This window comes from Triticum dicoccoides, chromosome 1A, assembly GCF_002162155.2.
Source record: "Triticum dicoccoides isolate Atlit2015 ecotype Zavitan chromosome 1A, WEW_v2.0, whole genome shotgun sequence".
Classification (NCBI taxonomy): Eukaryota; Viridiplantae; Streptophyta; class Magnoliopsida; order Poales; family Poaceae; genus Triticum; species Triticum dicoccoides.
The window spans coordinates 446,584,150-446,610,668 of NC_041380.1; the positions used below are offsets into that span (position 1 = coordinate 446,584,150).

At 45.7% G+C, this 26,519-nt stretch overlaps 1 protein-coding gene across 1 annotated transcript; it reads right to left on the reverse strand.

Annotated features, from left to right (window-relative positions):
• Positions 1-6,493: 6,493 nt before the first annotated feature.
• Positions 6,494-21,505, reverse strand: LOC119278005 (E3 ubiquitin-protein ligase KEG-like). The gene is made up of 15 exons (XM_037559361.1): positions 20,529-21,505; positions 18,473-18,823; positions 18,166-18,396; positions 17,537-17,662; positions 17,119-17,452; positions 16,884-17,041; positions 16,533-16,690; positions 16,255-16,376; positions 16,022-16,156; positions 13,639-13,763; positions 13,172-13,276; positions 12,726-12,959; positions 9,034-9,367; positions 8,509-8,697; positions 6,494-8,378 (listed from the first exon to the last, which is right to left on the reverse strand). The coding sequence occupies exons 1-15, from the start codon at positions 21,263-21,265 to the stop codon at positions 6,819-6,821; spliced, it is 4,899 nt and encodes a 1,632-aa protein (XP_037415258.1). The 5' UTR covers positions 21,266-21,505; the 3' UTR covers positions 6,494-6,818.
• Between the last annotated feature and the right edge of the window lie 5,014 nt (positions 21,506-26,519).

Genomic DNA, 26,519 nt, shown 5'->3' on the forward strand with positions numbered 1-26,519 from the left:
ACATCGACCAGGCACTTTGGGATTCCGTCGAGTTCACGAACGTGTCCTTGGCACGCACGTCGACCGGCCCTCCAAATCTCGTCGGCACATGCTTGCGGTTTCATCGCCTCAAACGATCTCACGTACTACTGCATCTGCATGGAAAAACTGTTGATGGCCAGCACGTTCGTTGCCGTTTGCATTTTTCCTGTTCCGTTCGGTTTTCGTCACCAGTAGTGCAGTGCAGCGGGAGATCCGATCCAACAGAGGCACGGACTGCAACAATGCTACAGCTACAGGCAATATTTCACGGAAGATAATCGACAGGCAGATGTGGCATTATCTGGTTGGGGTGAGAGAGCCCCCACCCTGAAATCAAAGGGGGAGGGATGAATTAGAAGATGGCACGTCTGTTTGTAGCTCACTTTCCGTGGAGGCCGTCCGTAAGTGAAGCATTATTGGCACGGACTGTGTGGCTGCTGCGTAGGACCGAACATTTTCAGGCCGTGGCTGCTGCCGTGTTTGCTAGCATTACATATATGTTTCCGTGTCAGGCTGCGGCTCAACGGTTAAATATTCTCCGGTGCGCGGCTGAGGAGAAGCTCGCAGAGGAAGCGACAAGGTTTCTAGGCCGCCGCTGGCTCTGGGATGCGCCGGATCCCAAGTCCGTCGCAGACAAGCCGATGTGCTCATTACTGACTAACTAAATGCCCATGGACTGGTCAGTTGAGAAAACAGCCGGCGAAATTCAGTAAGCTGCGACTGCTGGCCTATCCGCTGCAGGATCCGGCTGTCGCGGCAAGTTTGAAACGAGGGTTTCATCGTGGCAGTGGAAGATTGTAGTATTGGCGAAGTGGCGAGATACTCCACTTATTAAAGTTTGCAGTTCAACTTCAACCGGAGGGGGCGCATCACAGCTCGCATGTGAAGCACAGACCACGAGCCGGCGTAAGCGGGATTGGGAACGCTTTGTTTACTCACCGGACGCGGCGTATTTTTCTCTTGCAAAAAATCGAGAAGCCAAGTTAATTGGAGGTGCTAGTCAAACATACGACTTGAGGCTGCCAACCTCTCTATGGTATCCTAATGGGAAATGGAAGAGCAGTGCTACACACACGACGCTTGCAGCTGAAATGTGGACGACACTACATCACAGACCATCCACTGGCAAGTCTGAGCAGCCATAAGCGCTTGGATCAGCTATCGTGCATGCATCGTTCAACGCAAAATCGTCCATCAAGTAGTTCCGAATGGAATGTAGTGTAGTTCGTGGCCATGTTCTCCGAGCACGTAGTATAATACGTCGTTCGCGCTGTTGGGCCGGCCGGTCTTTCCGCTATCGCCACGTACTGTACGTTACCACATGATGTATGTACGTCGGTATTTAATGAAAAATAATCGAGAGAAATGGACATGGGGGAGCACGCAGGCTCGACAACGTTGAGGGCTTTTTGATTCAGAGGATTTCTCATAGGACCTTTGGAGAATTATTAGAATCCTTAGAATTTTTCTCTTCGTTGTGTGTCTGATTTGTAGGATAGAATCATATACTCCATCCGTCTCATAATGTAAGACGTTTTTTTGACACTATAGTGCCCAAAAACGTCTTATATTATGAGACGGAGAGAGTAAGAATTTTTTTTTCTGAATAATCATTTATATATTCCACACACATAAAAAAGAATTCTTTTTTATTGTGTTTCATAGAAAATCTAGCCTCCACTTCGACCTTGAAAAACCTGTTAAAAATTTGTACACCCTGTTATGCAATTAAGCAAATTCTAATCATGTAGAACTGGATGTGCACGGTATTCTAATCCGGCGCTTTTCCTATTTTTGTGATTTTACAATCCTGCGAATCGAAGAGGCCCTAAAGCATTGCAACACAGAAAGACATGCCAGAAAGAAGCCAGTTCGTCATAATTAAGTTGTCGCTCAATTCCTCTAGGAATAAGTCACCCTATTCACCATCTCAATAATCACTACTCCCTCCGTTCCTAAATACTTGTCTTTCTAGGCATTTCAACAAGTGACTACATACGAAGCAAAATGAGTGAATCTACACTCTAAAATATGTCTACATACATCCGTATGTAGTAGTCATTTGAAATGTCTAGAAAGACAAGTATTTAGGAACGGAGGGAGTAGTATCTTAATGCGTTAATTATGCATGTCACCAGCAGTAGGATATGATGTGGGAGACTGCTACCCATGTTTTTCCTTTTTGATACATGAAATAATAATAAGAAGAAGAAATATTGATGATGCATACAAACAGATTATTGCAAACGTATAATAACAAGTTAACGACATGTCGTAGCAGCTCGCGATGAGGTGAGGTGTCGGCCTCGTCCAAGACCAATTCGGCCACCGAGAGTACGTGCCATTTCCGGAGATTGTCTCGTGTCATTGCCGTTATTGTTGGCTAGCTAAGCTTATGAACGTTAGTTGAGACTTAAAGAGTCAATCTCTCTCACATGGCTGACTACGTGATATTTTCAGGACCTGCGGATTCACACGTACGTCGACGGCCTAAGCGCAACAGTGTTGACTAACCGAAGTACTTCCTGATTCTAAAAAAAAAAACTGAAGTACTCCCTGTGTAAGTAAATATAGTGATCTAAGCGCTCTTATATTTGTTTACAGAGGGAGTTCCTCGCATAAAAAAACAAAAACAAAAAAGGATGGAGTTGTTTTGCTCACGAGCTCCCTAGAATGGAGCCCGCCCCTGGTGCATTGAGATAGGTTTTTGCATTTGTGGCCCCACATACCAGGGAGGAAATCAGTCGTGCACTGTTGTCGGGTCTATTAGCATGTGAGTGTGGCGCTTCTATGCTGATCGATAGAAAAATCTTTAAATTCATAAAAGTTTTTATTATGGGTGAGCATTTCTTAAATCCAGGGAAATTCTTTCAAAATCCGAGAACATTTTCTAAATTCATGAATATTTTTGAATTTTGGGGAACATTTTTTGGAATTCACTGACATTTTTTTAATTCATGATTTTTTTTCAAATAGGTTACATGTTTTATTTTTTTGAAATTTTTTCAAAATTTTGTGACTTCTAAATTTTTTTTTGAAACATTTTTAATATTCTCTCTAGTTTTTTTTTCAATTTTCTTTGCTTCACTTCTCCGGATAGGTGAGGCCGAATAGGGCGACTCGTCAGCCAACCAAAGCGAGTGTCCTGGGGTGTGTGTGTTTGGTTGTCCTTAGACGCGTTCCATGCTGAATATGACCTCCCGCACGTGTGGGTTATTTCGCTAATAGCGGAGGGGCAAACTGGTTTTCTGCTTCGCTGGGCTAAGGTCCAATAGGGCGACTGGCCAACCAAATGAAGCAAGCGTCCTGGGGCGTGTGCTTTTAGTCGTCCCTCGACGCGTTGTGCGTTGAATAGGACCTCTCGCGTGTCTAGGTTATTTTGATGCCATGAGAGGGTGCAAACTGGTTTTCTTCTTCATCTAGAGCCATACACCGTACATTGATGTAGAATGTGCCTAACCACTAGAGGGTCCCCAATAGAGAAGAAAAGAAGAGGCATAATGATAAAGTCGACACTTTAACAAAACAAGACATCAAGTGAAAGGAATGTTTAGCAGGAAGAGAGAGTAATTTTGCCAATCTCATGGTCATGAACTATTGACAAAGACCTCCGAAGACATGTTGTCTCCCTTAGTGCATGATCTTAATTTCACAGATTAAAGGTATATAATGTGTCACTTGTAAAACATTTTTTCTACTTGCAAGATTTTACACAAGTGTGGCAAGGGCATTCTTCTCCTTTGGGGAGTACCTAGCAAAACCCGTTGCTGAAAAATCCGTGTAAAAACATCTATTTGAAAAGTAAACCCTATTTTGTCGTATAACTCAACGATTTATCCACGCCTAGCACGTACGTGTACTTCCTCTCCTTTTCATGTCCTTTTGCCATGACAAATTGCATGTGTACGATGTCCACTGCGAAAGCATTTTACAAGAACAAAATAAATCTTTATTCGTTGGCCTAAAAAGGATGAGATTCCAACGGCGTCACCTAATACCATATCAACAGTTTCGAATCTATTCTTTCTCGTAGTTGGTATAGTAGAAGCTTCCCGTGTCCAACTATTGCTCCTAATTTAACTTGAATATGTTGCGCCCCTTTTGCCATACATTTCGTTGATCCACCGACTATTATTTGGAGCATGTCTTTGGCTTGACCTGTGTTAGCTCACCAAACACCTCCGATCGATTACTGATGTTGATAACAGCATGGTGTCCAGAAGAAATGAAGACTTTGGGTACTTTCTTGTGGAAGGGAAGTAGTTAGAATGATCGCTCACATTTAGTCCATCGTTCAATTGTTGTTTATTCCAGTACGGCCTGTTTCAGTGGAGTTGGTCTAACGAGAGATGTACTATGTTTGTTTGCATTTTTTTTTCCGAATAAGAGATGTACTACGGTACTCCTTTCGTCCCAAAATAAGTGTATCAAACTTAGTACAATTTTGTACTAAAATTAGTGCAAAGTACACTTATTTTAAGACGGAGGGAGTATGAACAAAAAATTGTCTCAACACCCGCTTAGTTTCCATGGGTATATGAAAAAGGTAAGCAGAAACACTCTTTACATCTTCTTTCTCTTGTAATGTACCCCTGCTGTTGCAGCGAGAACATGGCGCATGGTCATCCAATCAGCAGGTAAACGAGCAAGAGGTGGTGCCTGTCGGTCTTATCCCGATCGTTGCATGGACAGACAAGAGAAACATGGAATCACACTCGCTGTTTGCTTGATGTATAAGGTACTCCCCATCCTTCCTTTCTTGTTTACAATTTTATAAGGTACCCCCCATCACTCACTCACTCGCTTATTCGTGTGCGCTGATCGTACGAGTGGCAAAGGAGAGGAAAGGAAATGGTGAAGAAAAGATGAAAGAAGGCTCAAAAAGAGGGTAAACAAAGGAACTACTAATAAAAGATGAAATGAAGAGAAAGCTCGAAATTATCACTAACTAACAATCGTGTCCTAAGGAAGGGGATGGCCCAGGTTGTTAGACACCTCTAATCATGCTTGCGGTTGCACTAACAAACTCTGTCCTTGGAAAGTAATCAGGCCTTCTTTTCCAGCTGATTCACTATGTTTGTCTCGGATCGTCGGCATGTGACACGCGCGAACTACCGCCCATGCCCATGCATGGCACGGTGCTGGTGTCACTTTGACACGAGGCCATCCAACCCCTACAAAGTGCTTAAGTGCATAGTCATGCATGATTAGTAGGCCAGGCATGGGCTCTACTCAGAGGAGCACGTTTGGTGAGTCGAGATTTGCGATGACGCTGACAGCACCCATCGGCCGTTAGAAAACGCTTACCAACAACACATCTTGGCACCAACTCCCAGCCCAGTCTGGCTTGTGATCCGCGTTATCCATCCACTCCTTTTATCGGTAAGTGAGCACTTTTCTTTTGTTCCTCCGTTGCGATAAGCACCGGTAGGGATCTGGTAGCAGCTATGATAGAACTCTGGTGGTTACATGTAGATGATCTAATCCGGTGGGTGCTCCTGCCCCTCCGATGCTAAACAGGTAGTACTTTTTTTTTTTTGCGGGTGACTAAACAGGTAGTACTAGATGATCAGATCGCATAATACATGTCACTTACTGTCCACATACTGATGTGCTCTTTGAGAGCTACTACGTGAATAAACTGGACAAGATGTCGTGCACGAATCATTCTGCCGTCTATTTAAGACGGTAGTGAGTAGTGACTCTGATGTGGTGGGATAGTCTATGTGGCACTAGTCACTTTTCAAGGCAAATATTCTTCTGTCTTGTATGATAAGAACTCTGTTTCGTTTTCCAAAAGGACTTCTTTTCTTCTTATTAGGGCAGAATGGCCTTTCGTAGGTAAAGAAATATAAGAGTACGGAGGGAGTAGTGCATAAGCAGAACCAGTATCAGTGTGTTGTGCACACACGATTAAATATCGCAAACTTGCAACTTTTGCCCTCTGCAAGTAGGCAACTTAAACAAGAGCAGCTCCTCTTTTCAGGTCGAAAGCTGCCTTGCGGTTGAATCGTCTCCCCATCTTCAACGCACGTAGGGAAGCATGAGCTGAACATGTGCTGGGGGGAATACGGTGCCACTGGCAGTAGAGCACGCTGGAGTACGTAGCTAAACGTGATTGACCGCACTTGATCTTAAACAGAAGCAATTGGTCGGGTTCAACTGCCTCCGGACACCGGACAGTGTCGTGCACCTGGCAAGTACTCTGTTCCTGTACGTTCCTCGGAACAGAAACTGTCTCTCTGATACGCTGGTAAAAGTGGCAAGCCCTCCTAACAGAAATGTTTTTTCTTCATTTTGGCAACTAAAATGTTTGCTACACTCGCCATAGGTGCAGCTAAAATCTGAACATATATACGTAGCAGCTTTGGGAAGAAGGCACAAGCAGCATTGATCTGCATCACAGCAGGATCACATTGAGCCACAGATTCTAAAATTCTACCAGCAATGCACAGCCGCCAGACAAGTCAAGGATACAGACAGGGGCACTATCAATTAAATTAATGTTCAGGTCCAAACCTGTACACTGCTATATGATACACTGAAAGAAAGAAAAAACGAGTCAGGCGCATAATTATACATGCATGCAAGAACCCTAAGGTGCTGGTTATCATGTCTTCTATTTCAAGGTTTGGTTTTCACCCTCTTTTCTTCTTTCCCCTCCTGCCTATCAACACGCCATGCCTATCCGATGATGATACCTATGTGCAACTTGCAACTCCACTGCATTAAATATGAAATGATGCACAATGGAAGGGAGCAAGAAATCATGTATGGGGTCAAAAGAATGCCCAAGGCTATGAACAAAAGCCGCCATTAGAAGCTTCCGTCGGTGATGGGGTACCATCGAGAATGACATCAGCAGGGTCTCCAACCCAAAGTCTGTCCCTCCACCGAAACTTGATCCTCAGCTTCCCATTTGCATCCACACCTATAACCTCACCTTTGCTCGCATATGTCTCCATGCCCCATCCCCACCTCGGGGCGACAAGACCGGGTCGGATCCGTACTCTGTCACCTTGACGGAAGGGCCTAACCTTCTCCACCTCCCAACCTTTGCATAACCATAGTCTCTCGCAGAAACAGAAAGAAACCCAGAGCTCCCCATCCCCAGCCCTGTGGGCCACCCCTATGCTGTTGTGGTTCACATCACCCCATTGATATGTAGGGGTTACAACCGACTCCTTAACCTTTACCCAGTCTCCAATGCAGACTTCCTCCTCTTCCTCCACTTTCTCCACCTCGGCTGGGTCTATCAACCAAGCCCTCGCACCAGCTGGTGTGTGAATCCTTAGCTTCCCATCAGCATCAATAGACGAGATGGTCCCTATACTTGAATGATTATGATTAGACCAACCAAATCTTGGCTGACGGATACAGCCTCTGATCCGCACACGCTGCCCAACGACAAACCTGCTGACTCCTTCAAGCTGGCTAGAAAACCCTATCCACCTTTCCTGCTCACCGCAAAATGCCACATGAATGGTTCCATCCCAAGCATCATCTTCATATCCAATCCCATGCACCACCCCGATGCTACCTGGTTTGAGAGACTTCCAGTCATCCGCATCGTTCTTCAGCCTTACCCAGTCTCCAACCTCAAAGACTTGCTCAATCTCAAGATCTGCAGGATCACCTCTCCACAACCCAGGCACACCAAAGATGGCCACCCTTACTTCTCCATCAGCATGCACACCAGCAATTATGCCTCTCGAATCAGGCTTTGCATCTCTCCAACCCCATTTCGGCTCTGAAATTCCAGCGCGGAACCGAACATGATGACCAATCTTAAAGGGCTGTACTTTATCGATGTCTGTGTTATGAGTTAACCATTTCCCTTTCCTGAAACAACCTGCCAGCTCCAGGTAACCAGAGTCCTGAATGCTATGGACCACTGCTATGCTTATTTTTCCAACACTGTTCCAATCATAAGTAGGTCTGCTTCCAACACTTGGCTTCAAGCGCACCCAGTCTCCAACCTCAAAAGCTGAGAGCCTCTCAGCATCACCTGGAGCGACCTTCCACAAGCTATTTCTGCCAGAAACCTTGACATTTAGAGTGCCATCCATGTCTATCCTCGAGATGGCCCCAATGGTTGCTGCAGTTTCATTTGACCATCCAAGGCGTGGCTCAGTTATGGAAGGTAACACATGAACCTTTTCACCCACTTCAAATGGCTGTGCCTTCTCTACGTCTGCTACCGAACAAAGAAAAAGCTTGCTTCTGAAACAGAAAGCAACACCCATGTCACCATCTTCTTCCAGACTATGAACTACACCGATACTGCTACGAGTCACATCCTCCCAGCCATATTTTGGGGATGGGACTGTTGCTTTGACTCTAACCCAATCACCAACCTGCAAGCACAAACAAACATAAGATGAGGATCTAGGATTTGCTCTGCAAATATCAGGACAAAGAATAGCTCTAACGCAAAACAGAAAAGTTAAAAGTAGCTAATGAAGGGGAAAGTAGGAAGCTCCGTGCCTTAAAATCATCGATCTTCTCCATGTCTGATGGATCCGCCTGCCAATGTGTAGATCGGTTAGGGATATCAATTATGAGCAGACCATCACTCTCGATGTCGATTATTTTCCCCACACTGTGATGAGTTTCACCACCCCAGCCGTATCTGGGCTCTGCAATAGATCTCTTTACGCACACTTGGTGTCCAATCTGGAAGTAAGCAGATAAAAGAATATCACACAAAAGCAAAATCAAAGCAGGACAGAAAATATCTCAGAAGCACACACACATACACAAGGGCCAGTTTGTCATTTGCTGTGTAGCGCAGTCAAATCTAGTCACCTTTACAAAATTGACTAACCAATTATTATAGTAAAAGATTTTTGTTGTGGTCTTAATGAGAAGTTGTTGTTTAGTTAGTCCATTAAAAAGTGCAGACAAATACTCACATAACGCCAAACTCCGCTTCATGATAAAGACATCTGACTATCTGAGTATGGAGTTGTGGACCTCATGAGACGAGTGGTATAAGTACAAAACAAATACCTTGAAGGGGTCTACATGTTCGACCTCCTCTGGCTCACAGAGCCATGGATTGGACAGATAGCAGAGACCCAATAGAAGGCTGCTGTCTGGTCTGATCGAGTATACAACACCGACGCTTCCAGGCGTAATAGATTCCATGCCATGTACGGCAACCGTTAGTGACGGACGAATCCGGACCCAGTTGCCAACCTTATATTCTTCAACCCTTTCAATTTCAGCAGGATCAGCCCTCCATCCCCTAGATGCTCCTGGAAAACCAACTCTCAAAATTCCATCATCATCGACACAGAGAACTGTGCCAATGCTATCTCGTGACTGACCACGCCATCCAAATCTGGAGAAACAAAAGGATTATCAGAAGACCATTTATTTTCACACAGAAAGGTTAATTAAGTGCATTATGTTTTTCTTTTTCTTCACAAACCATTAGGTTGGATACTTAATAGATATGCAGTAAGAATTATTTTATATTGAAAGATTAGGATTACTAACATGCAAATGACAATTCATAGATTTTTTGCAAGAAACTCAAATGGCAATCACATATTCCAACATTAGACTTCAAGCTTTACATTTGGCAGTAGGCAGAAGCACAGAATTATGTCTTGCAAATAGATACCATTTGCAGGCTATGATCATTTTAACCACCTGTGATTAGACACGATCCTAGTACATTAGTCTAAATTAAACTTTAAACAGCAAAACATATTCATAACGTAAAGCAGACCGGGAAGGTCTCCCCCAAGTTTTTGGTTTAGTGGATCCTTAACCTACAAATAGACAGCATAATTAGCGCCTGTAACCTAGCACAGACGAGGGATGTCAACCAAGTCAAATGCATCAAGGACGGAGTAGATTAGCTCCTGGTGAAGGACGAGGAGATTAAGCATTGATGGCGGGAGTACTTCGACAAGCTGTTCAATGGAGAGAATGAGAGCTCTGCCATTGAACTGGACGACCCCTTTGATGATACCAGCAGGCGTTTCAGGGGGTCTGAGGTAAGGGGGGCTTTAAAAAGAATGAAAGGAGGCAAGGCGATGGGACCTGATTGTATCCCCATTGAGGTGTGAAGAGCTCTGTTTGTAAAGCGTCCCTAAAGCGTCGCTTAAGCGACGCTTAAGCGTTAGAGCGCCCTCCAGGCTCAAAGCGTCCAACTCGCGTTAGACATGTGTCTAAGGCGTCCGCCTTAGACACTAAAGCGTCTGAAGCGCCTGCTTAGGCGTCCTGATTGGCGCTTTAAGGCAGAGAGGACGCCTTAGACTTGCCAGGCAGGGTACAGAGATTCCTGGCAGGGAAACAGGGCTGGGCTCACATTTGAAACAGTTACAGGAGGGGAAAGAAAGAGAGAGAACCAAAACCAGAGCGTGCAAATATCCAGGCTTTCAGCTCTTTCCTCTCTCCTCTGGCAGCAGCTTCCTCAGATCTGCACCAGCCTTTTCTGCTCTGTTGTGTGTTATGCTATGCACAACTCCTCTGCTGTTAGGTGCTACTGCCTCTCTTATAGCAATTGGCTAGTTGCTTACTGCTTAGTGGATGGATCAGAATATATGGGCTCACTGGTGGATTAGAATCAACATATATATGTCTCACTAAATGGTGCTCTATTATACCGCCCATCAGGTTCAGAGTCTGTCTAAAGCGTCGCCTCGCTTTACGCTTTATCGCTTAAGCAGTGAGGCGCCCCCCTAGCGCCTCGCTTCGCTTTACCGCTTTATAAACATAGGTGAAGAGGCCTCAGAGACATAGCGATAATATGGCTAACTAAGCTTTTTTCAACCTCATTTTCAGGCAAACAAGATGCCAGAAGAATGGAGGCGAAGTATATTAGTACAATCTTCAAGAACAAGGGGGATGTTCAAAGTTGTACTAATTACCGTGGAATTAAGCTGGTGAGCCATACAATGAAGCTATGGGAGGGAGTGATTGAGCACCGCTTAAGAAGAATGACAAGCGTGACCAAAAATCGGTTTGGTTTCATGCATGGAAGGTCGACCATGGAAGCCATTTTCTTGGTACGACAACTTATTGAGAGATGCAGGGAGCAAAAGGACGTGCATATGGTGTTCATTGACTTGGAGAAGGCCTACGATAAGAATAATACCATGGACTGTCATGTGGTGGGCCTTGGAGAAACACAAAGTCCAAAACAAAGTGCATTACCCTCATCAAGGGCATGTACGATAATGTTGTGTCAAGTGTTCGAACAAGCGATGCCGACACTAATGGCTTCCCGACTAAAATAGGACTGCACCAAGGGTCAGCTTTGAGCCCTTATCTTTTCGCTTTGGTGATGGATGAGCCCATGATGTATGATCTTTGCGAATGATGTTGTGCTAGTCGATGATAGCCGGACGGGGGATGATAGGAACTGAAAGGTTTTAGGCTTAGTAGAACTAAAACTGAGTCCATGAGGTGCGACTTCAGTACTACTGGGCACGAGGAGGAGGTTAGCCTTGATGGGCAGGTGGCACCTCAAAAGGACACCTTTTGATATTTGGGGTCAATGTTGCAAAAGGACGGTGATATCGATGAAAATGTGAGCCATCGAATCAAAGCCGGATGGATGAAGTGGTGCCAAGCTTCGTTCTCTGTGACAAGAGAGTGCCACAAAGCTAAAAGGCAGGTTCTATAGGATGGTGATTCGACCCACGATATTGTATGGCGCCGAGTGTTGGTCGACTAAAGGCGACATATTCAACAGTCAGGTGTAGCGGAGATGCGCATGTTGAGATGGATGTGTGGCCACGCAAGAAAGGATAGGGTTCGGAATGATGATATACATGATAGAGTTGGGTAGCACCAATTGAAGAGAAGCTTGGCCAACATCGTATGAGATGGTTTGGGCATATTCAGCGCAGGCCTCCAGTCTAGTGTATACCGGACGGCTAAAGCGTGTTGATGATGTCAAGAGAGGTCGGGGTAGATCAAACTTGACATGGGAGTAGTCCGTAAAGAGAGATCTGAAGGACTGGAATGTCACTAAAGAACTAGCCATGGACAGGGGTGCGTGGAAGTTAGCTATCCACATGCCAGAACCATGAGTTGGTTTCAAGATCTTATGGGTTTCAGCTCTAGCCTACCCCAACTTGTTTGGGACTAAAGGGCTTTGTTGTTGTCGCTAGTATCATTTGGGTCATTTACTAGCAGATACCTACAAATAGACGGTGCAGAAACTCAATCATACTCCCTTTGGTCGAAAATATAAAAAGGACAGACCCAGTGCTAGAAGCTCCCCCACTGGATGGGGTATGGGGAAGGATTATACGAGGCAAGCCTTACCCCTGCACAGTGCAATGGGAGAGACCGTGTCGAATGGTCCAAAACTATAAATATTTTCAGAAGTCAAGATTTTATATGTTTGACCGAGTTTATTTATATAAAAAAATCAACACCTGCAATAGAAATCGGGTATCATTAGATCAATCATGAAATATATATTTGCGTTTTATTTGTTTTATGTGAACTTGGTAAAACTTTCACATGTTTGATATTTCATCTGGTGTCTGTTAATTTTAATTATCTTATTGCCCAGATAAACCACAAAAATGGTCACCATACTTTCAAACAGGTAAGTGAAGCACTGAACCATTGCAACAAAATAACTAGTATCCCATAAACAAACTCAGCATTGCTTTCTTCACTTCACTGGTAGACAAAAGCCACGAAGTAGGGAAGCATCGAGGTTCATTTACCTTGGCTCCAAAATATCAGCTTTGAGCTGCACATGCTGGCCCCTATTCAATGGAATGACCTTGATAACTTCACTGGTCAAAACACGAGCTTCTCCAGAGCAAAATGACACAATAAGGTGGTCATTGTCTACAATAGACTGGACAAAGCCAATGCTTTTGGGTCCAGCACCTTGCCAGCCAAAATCCGGAGAAGTAACTGTTCTTCTAAATTTAACCCAATCCGCAACCTCATATCTGGTTATAGAATGAAGTAAATGCATTAAAGATGATCTTGCAATAATTCACAATGACCAGCTAAAAGAACACAGCAATTTTGCTCAAGGAATTAAATTTGGAAGTAACAAAAAGTCAACATTAGACCTCATAAGGATCATCAAGGAAACAGCTAAAAGCCTAAAACATAATGCAGAAAGAAATATAAAAGCAATATGACATGAGTTCCTTACATGGTTGGAGAGAGATGAACTCCTTTATCTTCAAGTTTCTCCATCAGTTCTTCAGAAATCCATTCTCGTGGGAGCCTCTCAAGAAAATCTCGCAGTGTCCAACCTCTGAAATTAATATTCAAACTTGAGAACATATGCTGTGAAAAGTTTGCATAACACAAACTAACCCATGGTACCATTGTCTTCACACAATCACACAACTAAACACAAAAGCAAGTACAAGAAGATAAGTTCCAACAGCTTTGCCGCAAAAGGCTTCAAATAAATGGAGATAGTTACTTAAGCAATCAATTGTCAGTTTCAACTTTCAAGTCATGTCATTTAATGTTTTCTCAGGATACAAGGTGTATCCCGAGTTCCTGACAGAAGGATTCCTCAAAAAAAGAAAAGAGCAAAACACTTACACTCTTCCTCACCACAAGTGGCCGTAAGAAATAGGAATAATAAAGCGTTCAATAGTAACTTGCCTGTGGTTCCTCACATCAACAGCAGGTGATGGATGTTCCAGCATTTGAACAACCCAAGTCAGGTTTTCCCGAATCATTTTGGATGCATCAGCAGCTATGTGAAAAGAATTATCACCGTCGTCATCCTGATTTAACCAAATTGCACAACATTAAATGGACATGAACACTTAGTATTGACACAATGGTAACAGGTTTTGAAGAAAATACAAGCAGTAACAACAAAGATTATGTCAGAACTCCAGTTCTGCGTACAATACCTATAAACCATGAGAAGGTCAGGAGAACCAAAGAAAGGTACAAGAAAAACATAGGAGACAAAGGGAGTTCCAACTTCAGAGGACCAATTTATACTCCCTCCGTCCCAAAATAAGTGTTGTACTAAAGTTGTACTTAAGTTGAGACATTTATTTTGGGACGGAGGGAGTACATCAGTGAGACAGTAAACTTAGTTTTTGTAAATTATTCATGATATTTAGATCAGGATTATCGGCATGCACTTTTTAACTTTAGTAAGGCCCTAAACTAACATGGAAATGTTCTAGCAGACAACCCAATCCTAATCGTAAAATACCTAGAAGAATGGAAAGTGGTTCCTGCCAGTTCTAATCTGAAGACAGCATCGTCGCCGTGCTCCAGGAAGCAAGGTCGGTGCTGTCCGCTGCCACCTTCCAGCAAGCAAGGACTCGCCCGCCGTAGGAAACCGCAATGAAGCACGCAGAGATGAGGGCGTCGCCGTCCCTCCGGCGCGTCCGGCCCTGGTCAGATCTGTGGTGGGGCGCCACCGCCAGTAGGGATGAGGGCGGCAGGGATGGGGCCGGACCGAGGGAGAGACGACAGAGGAGCCGCCGGCCTGAAGGATGAGAGAAGAGCGACGGCCGTGAGCGAGAGGGTTTGCCGCGCGAGTGAGACGAGGGGCAGATGGTTCCGCGTCGTCCGCTCAATTTCGAGGTCTCACCTCGTTCCGGATCTGGGCCGAATATTCGGTTCGAGGGAACGAGTTGGTCACCGTTCCACTTATGTACCAAACACGAAAACCAGGCCCAGGAACAGATCCGACCCATGACTTTCTTGTACGTGACAGCAACCAAACACACCCTTAGATAACAGAAAAACTAATGTCCAAGGATTCAAACAGTGACCCTGGTACTTGATAGAGATGTCTAACTCAGTGAAACTTGAAATCTTCGATGTTGCCTGGGAAATAAAATTGGGCCGCTGACACATTTGGTTTCAAATATATAGCTACGAGGAGAAAGTGGTTGTTGGTGGCTGCAGAACTACTTCAAGTTACAGTTTCCCCTATACAGGCTGCTACATCCCAGTAATTAGAGATGGTCTACAAAGCATGGGCACGGCCAAAACAGCCGAATTGCTGTCCTAGTTCCGCGGGACACGGCGATACGGCTGGATACGTTAGCTTATCCCCCAGTATCCCCTGATTTCCGAATTAGAAAAAAGGAAAAAATGGAAGACACGTCTGGGACATGTATGGAATACGTTAGGGACATGGGAAGCCCAATAACAGCCTCTGCCTAATACAACGCCACAAAAGGAGCGCTGCTCCGAGCTACAGCAGATGTGCCACCGGCGCCTGGACTCAACGCTACTGCCGCCTGGACTTGACCGCCGCCGCCGCCTGGACTCAGCCTCCACAGCAACCATGGTCAAGCGGGTAACCCAACAGCCTCTCCTCAACCTCTTCATCTCTCTGCTCGATTTCTTGATGTTGAGTTGCTGCTGCTTGCTTCCCCATGCACCCATGCCGTTGATGCTTGCTGTTGAGCTGCCGCTCACTTGAATGCTGGTGCTGCTGCTTTGATTGTTGCTGCTGTCAGGGAGCATGGCGTTTGGGAGCACCACCGCCAGTAGCCAATTGTCCAGGGGTGAGAGTGAGAGCAGCCTGGTCTCTACTCTCTAATAGACTAATACTAGCATTTGCAATTTGATGTATTATTTTTATTTTTAACTCCGTATCCCCAAACGGCTGTGTATCGCGTGCCCGTGTCTCCATGCTTCTTTGGAGATGGTGTCTCTTTTTCTACTGTAAGTAATACTTTCTAGAGTAAATTATTAAAAAAACATATTATGTTAGTAAGGTCCTCCCGACCACTCTCAAGTCACAGACGAACACATACATTTGGCTGAACAGCATGTTACTGTATATAATTCAAAATGTTATATGGTGAACTCATGATGGAAATCACATAAATTTGAGCAAGTACAATAGTAAATCGCATGTTAGGAACAGCTCCCATGTAGTAGCATTACCACACAACTCCTAATATCCAGTTGGCTACTTGCGCGAGAGATTTTTTTTAACTCGGCTTCTAGACTTATCTAATTATCTTTTGAAATGATTGGAAAATAAACTAAGCCACAATACCTGTAGATTACAGTCTGCCCCAGCAGCTAAAAGCAAGCCAACACATGAGTTTGCACCTCTGTTCAGTGCAACATGAAGTGGTGTTGTGTTTTGAGCATTTCTTATATTTACATCAACTCCAGCATCGAGGATAATCTGCCATAAGATACAAAGACAAAACAAGTCTTATTTTGATACAGAAAACAGAACAGCAAAAGAGTGTAGAAAAAATGTAACCAGCAAATAACCTTTACCTTTACCAATTCTGCATCGTTGATCATTGCTGCAGTATGCAACGCAGTTCGGCAATGTGGGTCATCTTGTGCTGTAGGATCAGCACCGACAGCCAGCAATATTCTTACCAACTCTCGGCCCTCTAGCAAATACAAACCAGATATACTATTAGGACAAACGTGGTATGCAATGGATAAAGGCAAGCTTGTCTATTGTATCATTATCCTTGAAGAACTGACATAAAAAGATTGGCTACTGCAGTATCTTTTGAGCGTGATATAAGTAATTGAGCAATTACCTTTCTCATGCTCCTTTTTAAGAGCAGCTGCCATGCACAAAGCTGTTCCAACAGGGCTAGGTACATCAACTGCTTCAACTATCTGCTCTTTCGATGCAACTTCGACCCATCTTTTCACCAAACTGGCATTCCACGTCTCGATACATAAATGCAATGGCCTATTAATCGTGAGAGAATGATGTCACAATATAGAAAAAATTAGACAGATAAAGCACCACAAAAGAGGAAGATCTCAAGCTGGAGCGGCTCAAATGAATGAACAGAAAACATTGGCAGAAAGCAGCATAAAAGAGTATATAAATAAAACCCAATTCCCAGCTCACTATTTCTACGTAGTGTATATATCCTTACGTCTTATTCTGGGAATTTGGTATGCTCATAGAACTGCAACCTCCATTTTCCAGTATGACAATAGCACAGTCAGTATATCTCTTGGTCACAGCAATATGCAAAATAGATTCACCATCTCCATCTACTGCATTAGGATCAACTCCAGCCATGAGCAATTCCTGCATAACACACAGAAAGATTCTAAAAATAGGAACCAGCTTATCTCAGAACGTGGGAGATGAACATGATGACCTACTTGCATGCACTCTGGTTGACCATGATGAGCACAGATATGGGCAAGAGAAGGACCAAGGCCTTCTCTTAGCATAGAATTAACATTAGCGGATCTCCTAATAAGTGCACGAACACATTGTGGAGAGCCAGCAGCCAAAGCAAACACAATTGGAGGGCTTTCATCCTTGTCTAATATGTCCACATTCTCTTGGTAAGCTACAATAGCTTCCACAAGCTCTGCTGAGCCTCTACGGCATGCTAAATGCAACGCGGTATATCCATCTGTATTTTGTGCTTCCAAGAGGGAACGAATTAAACTAGAATTTCCCGTTGAGGCGGCCTCTGCAAGTAGATCCCTGCCAGGCGCGGAAAAAAATGAGTGTTAATACAGTACAGGCTATAGCTGTATAAGTAGCCATAAGAAGTTGCCAAGAGCTAACCTAACACCAGCAGCATTGCCTTCGCACACAAGATGATGTAAAGCATTCGGATTATCATGAACGAGGTCCAACATGGAGGTTCGTGATGGTTCCACACCATTCGGCAAGCTTACATTTGTAAAGTCACTGCTTAAGCAAGTAATGTATTAGAATCAACTATATTAGAAAGCTAAAAACCCACAAGAAAATTACTTGGGGAAATATAACATATATTCCACTGAAGATAATATTCATCTTCAGTCTTTTGCTGACACGCTTTCAGTTAAGTTTCCATAAACCTTAAACATTAGCCTGGAACTGACACAAGCGAACACACTGGAGAGCCAGCAGCCAAAGCAAACACTTCCTTCATCCTCGTCCAATATGTCTAACTTATGTTGGTAAGTTGCACTATATGCCGTTCTAGAACGCGTGCAATCAAGATTTCAAAACTCACATTACCATATAGAAGCATTTGTATTAATTGCATGGGTTGCTATAAGTAAATTTGCCATCATTATCAAAGGTACTACATATCAGTATATTCTTCACCACCTGCGCTAGCTTGTACTTAGAAAATGTGTGTGTATTAGAGATCATATTCCAATTATAATGCTACAAAGAAGTACAAACTTAGATAAAGAAATTACTTCTCGGGACTTGCAGGAGGGCTCCTTGGTATCTCTAGTAGATGGCGAAGAAAAGTTTTTAGCATGTCCTGGAAAGATGGTCTTCTCGAGGCACGGAATTGCAAACAATCACCAATCATCTTCCACAACTCTCCAGGAAGTCCTACACCGACTACTCTTGAATACTGTGGAGGTGGCTTCTTTTCTTTTACAACAGACTTATAAATGTCCTCTGCACTTAGCCCAGTCCATCTGCATTTCAATCAGCATCTAACCACACCATTTGCAAAGCATTAAGAAACACAAAAGTAATAATCAGACTACTTACGGAACAGCTCCAGTGCACATTTCCACAAGTGTACATCCAAAACTCCATGCATCTGACTCTGGTGATATTCCATTTGCACTATCCCAAAACAGATTCAGTGACTTCTTCAATGGTCCCCATGCCTCTGGGGCTGTATAATTGGGACTAAGCACCGTAGCATCCATGCCAGACATGTTGGAGTCATCAGGCACTTTCCGACTAGTGAGGTTCTTCAAAATTGCCGAAAGACCGTAGTCGGAGACGACTGCATGGCCGTTTGCATCTAAAAGAATGTTGGAAGGCTTTATACTCATACAAACAATACCCGCTGCATGTAGCTCTGCTACTCCACGAGCAATATCTGCTCCATACCTACAAAGCCAGGCCCATAAAAGAAGTCTTCAGACAGAGCACACTAAAAAAGAACCAAATAATTATTATCCTTTGCGAGAATAAAAACAACAGACATACTGGTAAACAAGGCAGTTGCACTTCCTTGCAGCATAAGAAATAAATGGATTGAATGACAAAATAAGTAACTTTTCCTTATGGTATGGGTGTTTCCATGCGCTTAGCATTAAAGCGATTAACTATGCAGTTCGCATTAGGATAATCTAACCACAGATAGATAAACAGTCAACTGCGCAGAAAATCATTGGAGAATGGGCAGCTGGTAAATGCAAATACATCAAACAAGGCAAGCTACTTGAACCTATTGTCTGAAATGGCCTTAATTAGCATGCAATAAAATTCAAATATCAGCCAAAATATAAAATGTCTTCCGTTAGTCAATTGCACAGAAATATATAACAGATGCTTGGAAACCATAGTCAGTGCCAAGGTTTTCGAGTCGACAAGTCGTTCTGGGGTAGCGACTCTTGAATAGTCGACCCTGCAGTTGCAACTCATCGACTAGTCAATACGTTGTTTGAGTCGACTTCTTTTTACGACTCATCGACTAGTCCCGACTAGTCGTTTGACTCAAAAACAGTGGTCAGTGCTGATATTAATAATACTCCTTCCGATCCAAATTAGTTGTCGTTGAAACGGATGTATCTAGCACTGAAATACATCTAGATACATCCATTTCAGCGACAACTAATATGGATCGGAGGGAGTATTATTACAGTAGAAAACAACCACAGGTGGGAATTTTGCTCCATGCCTTCCATTTTAAAGACCGTGCCAGTTTGATGGAAAAACGTCTGATGTGCAAGATATGATCTGAAAAAAGATCAGCAGGGCGTAGTCACCAACATACACTGTCTAGGAATTTACTTATGAGCATGCACGCTGGAAAAGTCCATGCTCTTAGCATACCCAAGCATGCTGGTCACTCAGCTCATGGATAATACAGATAACTGCAGCTTCACGGCTCAGCAGCTTGATGGGAATTGACCATCAAACACATTGCCAAAGCCATGCGGTTCTGTGAGCATCTTGGCTAGAAAAATCCACCAATGGATTTTAATGGAAGCAGAGAGCACCTTAGTCTTACAGGCATTAACTAAAATTAACTTTTAAGTTCATGAGAGCTCCGAGCCTGTTACGCCTACAACACGACAACACATACAGACTAAAGGGGACAAAGAAGCTGGCAGCATTAACCGGACATAGCTCGGCACGTATTCATACCGAGAAACTCGCTGATAATGAATTGAGTAGCACCACTGATCAAATAAACGCTTTCCACGTCGCAGCTCAAACTAGGATACGATAATACTACGACCGTTAATGTTCATTCTTAGCTAGACTGCTTGGCGTAAAAAACATGCAAATGAGCACGTGCTGATAATGAATTGCATAGCACCACTAATCAAGTAAGCGCCTTCCACGTCGCAGCTCAAACTAGCATACGACAATATACGACCGTTAATTTCATTCTTAGCTAGACTGCTTGGCGCAAAAAAACATGCAAATGAGCATGTGCAGATAGCAGATAAACCGACACACGTTAAGTTGCATCTCATCTATGGTTGAAGGTATTTTACTGCGCTCAGCGATGAATAAGCTCAACAAGCAACAGAATAGCTACCCAACAACTAGTAAGTTTCCATGATTAGATGCAATGCCAGACCTGAGGATCTGCTCAAGCGTGAGGCGTCCACCATTCTGCCGCATCTCTTCCTGCACAGACCCTGGGTACCGATCCATGACGAAGCAGAGGTGGCCGTCGACCTTGACGGCGCCATGGAAGGTGCAGACATTCCGGCACCAAGTGGAGGCTCGTCTCAACCGCTCTACTTCCTCCTGATGAACGCCCTCAAGCTCGTCCGCCGCTGACAGGGGCACCCTCTTGACCGCCACAGGGTGCTTACATCTCTTGGCACCACCGGGGCGGCCCGCGCGGGACAGCGTGCCGGCACACACCTCCTGGCCAGCGGGGCCAGGAGGGCCGCTCCCGATGCGGCGGGCTAGCTTCAGGTCCGGGTGCGAGGCGAGGTCGACGGAGGTGCAGGGTGGCGGGCCGGCGGCGGGCGCGGGGGCGGCGGCAGGGGCGCGCTTGGGGCGGGCGAAGAAGTCGTCCTCGTCGTCCTCGTCGGAGGAGCCGGAGTCGGAGTGCAGGAAGGAGGGGGAGGAGGGGGAGTCGGAGAGGAGGGAGAGGATGGGGAAGTTCTTGCGGAGCGCGGAGACGGAGTTGCCGACGGCGGTGGGGTGGCGGCAGCGCGGGCAGGGGAGGACGGCGCCCGGCGCGGCGGCGAGCATGCGCGCGAGGCAGGCGCGGCAGAAGCCGTGGCCGCAGTGGAGGAGCAGCGGCGCGCGCTCGTCCTCGTCGTAGCGGACGTGGCAGAGCGAGCAGCACGGCACCCGCATCGCGCCGCGCCGTGCCGCGCCCGGGGTGGGGGGACGGGGGTTTTGGGGCCGCGCCGGTGCCCTAGGCCGGGCAGATCTGGGCTGTGGGGTTTGCGGGGAGGAGTTGGATTTTTTGAGGGGAGGTGGAGTAGAGAGAGAGCTGTAGATGGAAGAGGGAGGGGGGTTGGTGATGATGCGGTGGGAGCCTGCGAGGGACGACAGCACGCGCCTGCCTGCTTGCTCCGCCCACCTTTTCCTGCTCTCTCTCCCTCTCTCTCTCTGGGGAATGGAGGTGGTACGGCGCGCGTGTTCGTTCCTTCGGCGGTGGCGATCTGTTCCCGTGCTTGGGTTTTTTACTTTCGGAGCATGGGCATGACCAGACGTCTCAATGCCGAATGAAGGAAGGAAGATTTAGTCAACGCGTTTTAAGATCCTTGTCTTGTACTTTCTCCGTTCGAAATTACTTATCGCAAAAATGAATAAAAATAGATATATCTAAAACTAAAATACATCTAGATATATCCATTTATTTGACAAGTATTTCCGGACAAAGGAAGTATTATGAAACGAAGGTTTTCATCATGTAACTAAGAGACAGAAAATCGAGACATTCCCCTCTTCTTTCACATGTTCACATGTCTACTAGGTCCACCTCATCGAAACATGTCTGAGTCGGTGCTCCGATTGCGTGGACTCGAAGCATGTTTCACGGATTCATGGCTTACTATATTTTGAAACGGAGTGATCTTATAGAGAAGAATTTATTTATCTCCTTACACATGCAAACATTACGACCACACACCTTCAGTCAGGCTCCGCCATGTCAAAACACCACAAACTGGTGTTGGACATCGTCTAACTATGGGCTCGAACATATTTTGTGAGGTCATTGCTTACTATATTTGGAACCAACTAATCCTATGAAAAAGAGTTTTCTTATCTCCTTGCCTATGCTAACATGTGACTTTGCGTCTTCAATCAAGCCCATGCGTTGTGATTGGCCATTTAGTCTTCTTGGCAATGCATTGACACCGTCATCGCCAAGTCCATCTCCACCTTCACTAGTAGTGTAGTCTATTGGAGAGAACGGTTTAAGCCCTCTCAACATGTGCATGTTCACGAACTCTGAATGTCATGATAATGAAGCATTGCTCGCCGCCATTGCAGATACAAATGATATGTCAACAATTTGGTTGGTCCATCCTTGTGGTGGTCTTCCCATTTTTCGGAGTATGATTGCAGCTAGAACAACCTCGACCTTGCATGCACGTGTCATTAATAGTTGATCACGTGTTTGCTCTTTACCAAATTAGTTGACGGTTGCTATTTGATTCACGAGGGCATTTGCTAGAAACTACAAGTGAAATGTCGTGATGCTTTCACTCGGGCAAAATTGGCTTAATGTAGGAAATGGCATTGCATATATGCAAGTCATTTATACTGTCATTGGCACCGACATAGGCTTATGGAGTAAATTGAGAAATCTTTCAATTCAAGAATTTCCAGGCATTGGGCACATGCAAGATGTTGCGACGAGTATAAACGCATGCCTAAAGGGCACGAGCTTGTGGACAAGCACATAAATCATGGAACATGCCCTTGTTTGACTAGCCACAAATCATATCCATGGCTTGAGTTCTGTCACAAACTGGCAAACAAAGTGTTTACATTTTCGTGTCATTGGACAGCTGATGTGGGGCATATTATGGACATCACCGGGAACTTAATGTCAAGTCTAAGTGGACCGATGACACAAGCATGTGCACATGCAATCCAGACCAATGTGATGTTGTTCATCTTTTGAGCTTCCTATGCACTTTAAGGAAGCATGGCTCCTACCCTCAAGTGAAAACACTATGTATGCTTAGGTATGAACGGACGGAATACAAGGATCGTGAAGGACTCAAAGAAGGGACAAGAAGTGAAGTCGGAGTGATGGGGGCAAGGCCAGTCAAAGGATACGGCGAAGCTTGGAGCCTCGCGGTGGTGCTTCTGGTGCCCATCGGAGCCTCTAAGTCACCTCCAAGGCAACGTGCAAAGGCACTACACAGGTTCAGGGCCCGTTCCGAGCTTCCAAGGGCCCTCCGAGCCAAACCCCGCATCTCTTTGTCTTCGCTCGGAGTCACCTTAGAGTCTCCGAGTGCTTGAACCCTCCGAGACATGCCAACAAGCACGATTTCGGGCCCAGTCCGCTTAGCTTTCATTACCTTCGTACCCCTTTGTTCCCATACTATATACATTGCACCCTTCTTAAATTTAGGTAACAAAGTATAGACTATCAACTTAAGATGGCTTTGCTGACCTACCCACCCTGAGTGGACCAAGGCCTCCATCTTGTAGAGTAATTCCAAGCCTTCTCTCTCTGGTTTGGGGAGAACTATCTCTCAAGACCCCATCTCTATTTGGGATTTGGGGATGAACTACCTTGTGTTGCATTTTAGCTTTATTTGTTTTGTTGTATCTAAGTCGCATGCACCTCATGTATTGACTTTGGGTTATGAGTGAATGATTTTTGGTGAATCTTAGTCTTGTGTGTTATTCCTCTTGTGATGTCCCTTGGCTCCCTCTTATTTTTCGTGTTCGCTCGTGAATCCATCACCAATTTTGAAGACCGGGCTACCCTACATGGCTTGCCTCGCATCATTTGGTACCTACAACAAGGCTTTCACAATTTGGAGTCCCAACCTCTCCTATTCTAGCCTTATTTCGGCTTTTGTTCTTCCCCCTAGATGACCTGTTGCGCCCTTAACGCCGCAACAAAAAAACTAAGCAAACTATATGAAATAGTCTTTAACTAATGTACCTTCAAAGCTAAACGAGTGATAGAAAAGAAGCTCTAAATGAATCATCTGAAAGTACAAAACTTAGCCTATGAGATGACATGCTACAACATGATGTTAGTTTAGTTCGGTTGAATTGGTCAGTCAAACACAACCTAGAAGCAAAGCAAGGTATATAGAAGATAATCATTTATTTGCATTGTACATGTTGTGTAGTGGATTTTAATCCTACTTCAGGTGCCACCCCTTATCCCACGTGGAGTGCCACACATGTGGTCAACACAATTCAAGACCAATCAAGGCAATCAACGATAGTCCAAGCCACCCTAGTCAACGAAAGTCTAAGCGAGGCTTCATGGTCAACGAGTCAAAGAAGGAAGACCTGATAAAAGAACAAGTCAACGGAGAAGGCAAGAAGAGTACAGGTCCAGGCAAGAAGACCTCTTCTAGTGTAGGAATCTCCCCCCTAATGGGCCACATCCCACCTCATAGCCCAATAAGAATCACATGGGCTAAAGGATGGAAAATTACCTATTTCTACTTTCCCACCTCCTTACTTCAAGGGTAGCGTCATTTGTCAAGGACCCCTAGCCTATACGAAGCCACCCATGGGCATGTAACTCACTCACTCTCACTTAAATACACTCAAGTGGAGGGTCACTCTCCCCTTTTGAGCCCCTTCAGGAGGGCAAACGAAGGCCGAGAGCTTGAAGCCGAGGGACATTATAAGGCTTGGACTAGTCGGGAGTCGTGGGACACCAGAAGCAGCCGCACTCTAAGTGCCCCGTGCGCCGGACACCACTTTCGATGACCCTCCCATAGGACATAGGTCGCTCTACCACAAGACGGTTGAACCTATTTACAAAACATCGTCGTGCCACTTTGCCAGGTGTATAAGGCCGTCACACACACCCTCACTATTTTTTGACCACGCTACTAAGGAGTAAGAACACCCCCTAGTAGAAAGTTGATTCATGCACATCAACAATACAATTTAATCGATAGTTCATTTAGATACAATCCATTGATACATAAAGGGCATTTTCTGTCGGCGTTCTGGGAACGGGGGTCCCCAGACCTGCCTGCCTGCGGCCCATGGCGTGGCTGAGCCAGCAGGCCGTACGACCCGTCTTCATCAACAAGGCATCCAAGACCCTCGCGAGGGGCCAAGCCTCGCGAGGCAGACGACACAAGACCTCCTCTGGAGCGGCCTGGTCAGGCTGGCTCGCGAGGAGCGGAGATATCAAGGCGGGGCGAACCTCACGAGGCTCTCGTGACGTGAGTCATGACGATCGACACCAGGCGGGCGCCAGCGCGCGCAACGTCCTTATTTCCTCTTTGGTGCTAAGGAAACAGGTGCGGCCGCGGAGTACCGAGGCATCAGGCAAATGTTGCCATATTGGTGCAACGAGACCAAGACCAGGAGGACGACAAGGTGGAGGTCATTGTGGAGCCCAAGACGGCGTCACCACCAAAGCTTTGTGCAGGCGAAGACTACTTTTGTCAGGATGGCTCGTACTAGTTGTCCCCCTTCAAATTTGCCCGCCGTTGTTGGCTCCCTTCCCGCTCGATATTTGGGAAGATGACCAGGGCCTCTATAAATAGGACTAGCCACCACAGTAGAGAGGAGAGAGATCATCAGACCCAGAGATACACATAAGTCCAAAAGCACAAGAACACCTCAACCTCAGGAGGCTGTTCTTCCCTTGAACTGTTCATCATCAGCCCAAGAGGCAATCCACCAGCACCACACTGGAGTAGGGTATTACACCACAACAGTGGCCCGAACCAGTATAAACCCCATGTCTTTCTGTGTTGTGAGTTCGTCGAGTTCTTCCGCAAGATCTTAGCGAGCTAGAGCGTCGATCGGTAGGAGGGAAAGACTTCACGCGCACCCCAATGTTCGAACCTTAAGGGTTAGCCAGAACCCCACATCCGACATTTGGCGCGCTAGGTAGGGGTGCACCGGAGCTTCTTCTCCGCCAATCAGCTCTCCAACGTTCACCGGCTACGATGTCTGGTGACCCAAGGGCCGGATCCGACCGCTGGGCAGCCTGGCCGGCCCGGACGGCGCCGCCTGCCCATGAAGGTCTCGACCCCGCACCCCAAGCGACGCGGGCGCCACCAAGCTCCGTCGGGCGTGGACAACACGACCAGGCATCATCCACCCTCACCCCGTGACAAGTACGAGCCACGGCGAGAGCAGCAAGTCACGCCACAGCAACAACGCCGCACTCACGGCGGGAGCAAAGCGAACATGCGGACGACACTAACAGTAGCAAGGGAGCTACTGCGATGCAGGCTGATGGAGAGCAGCCGAGACACGCTGCTTGAGCGTGTTGCTGAGCTGTTGGACGCAGCGGCATCAGGAGCGCCACCCTTCTGCTATCGACTCCCCCCAGGCCACTGCAAGGTCGCGCGGCGAGCCTCACCACATCTACGTGCCATCGAGTACGCCCAGGGGCTTCGTCAACATCAGCATGACCGACGACGTA

Excerpts from the sequence above, each read along its gene's own strand:
- LOC119278005 (XM_037559361.1), bottom strand. The coding sequence starts at position 21,265 with ATGCGGGTGCCGTGCTGCTCGCTCTGCCACGTCCGCTACGACGAGGAC. Across the intron at positions 18,824-20,528 it reads ACGCTTGAGCAGATCCTCAG|GTATGGAGCAGATATTGCTC; the intron begins GTCTGGCATTGC and ends CTGGCTTTGTAG. Across the intron at positions 18,397-18,472 it reads ATGTGCACTGGAGCTGTTCC|ATGGACTGGGCTAAGTGCAG; the intron begins GTAAGTAGTCTG and ends ATTGAAATGCAG.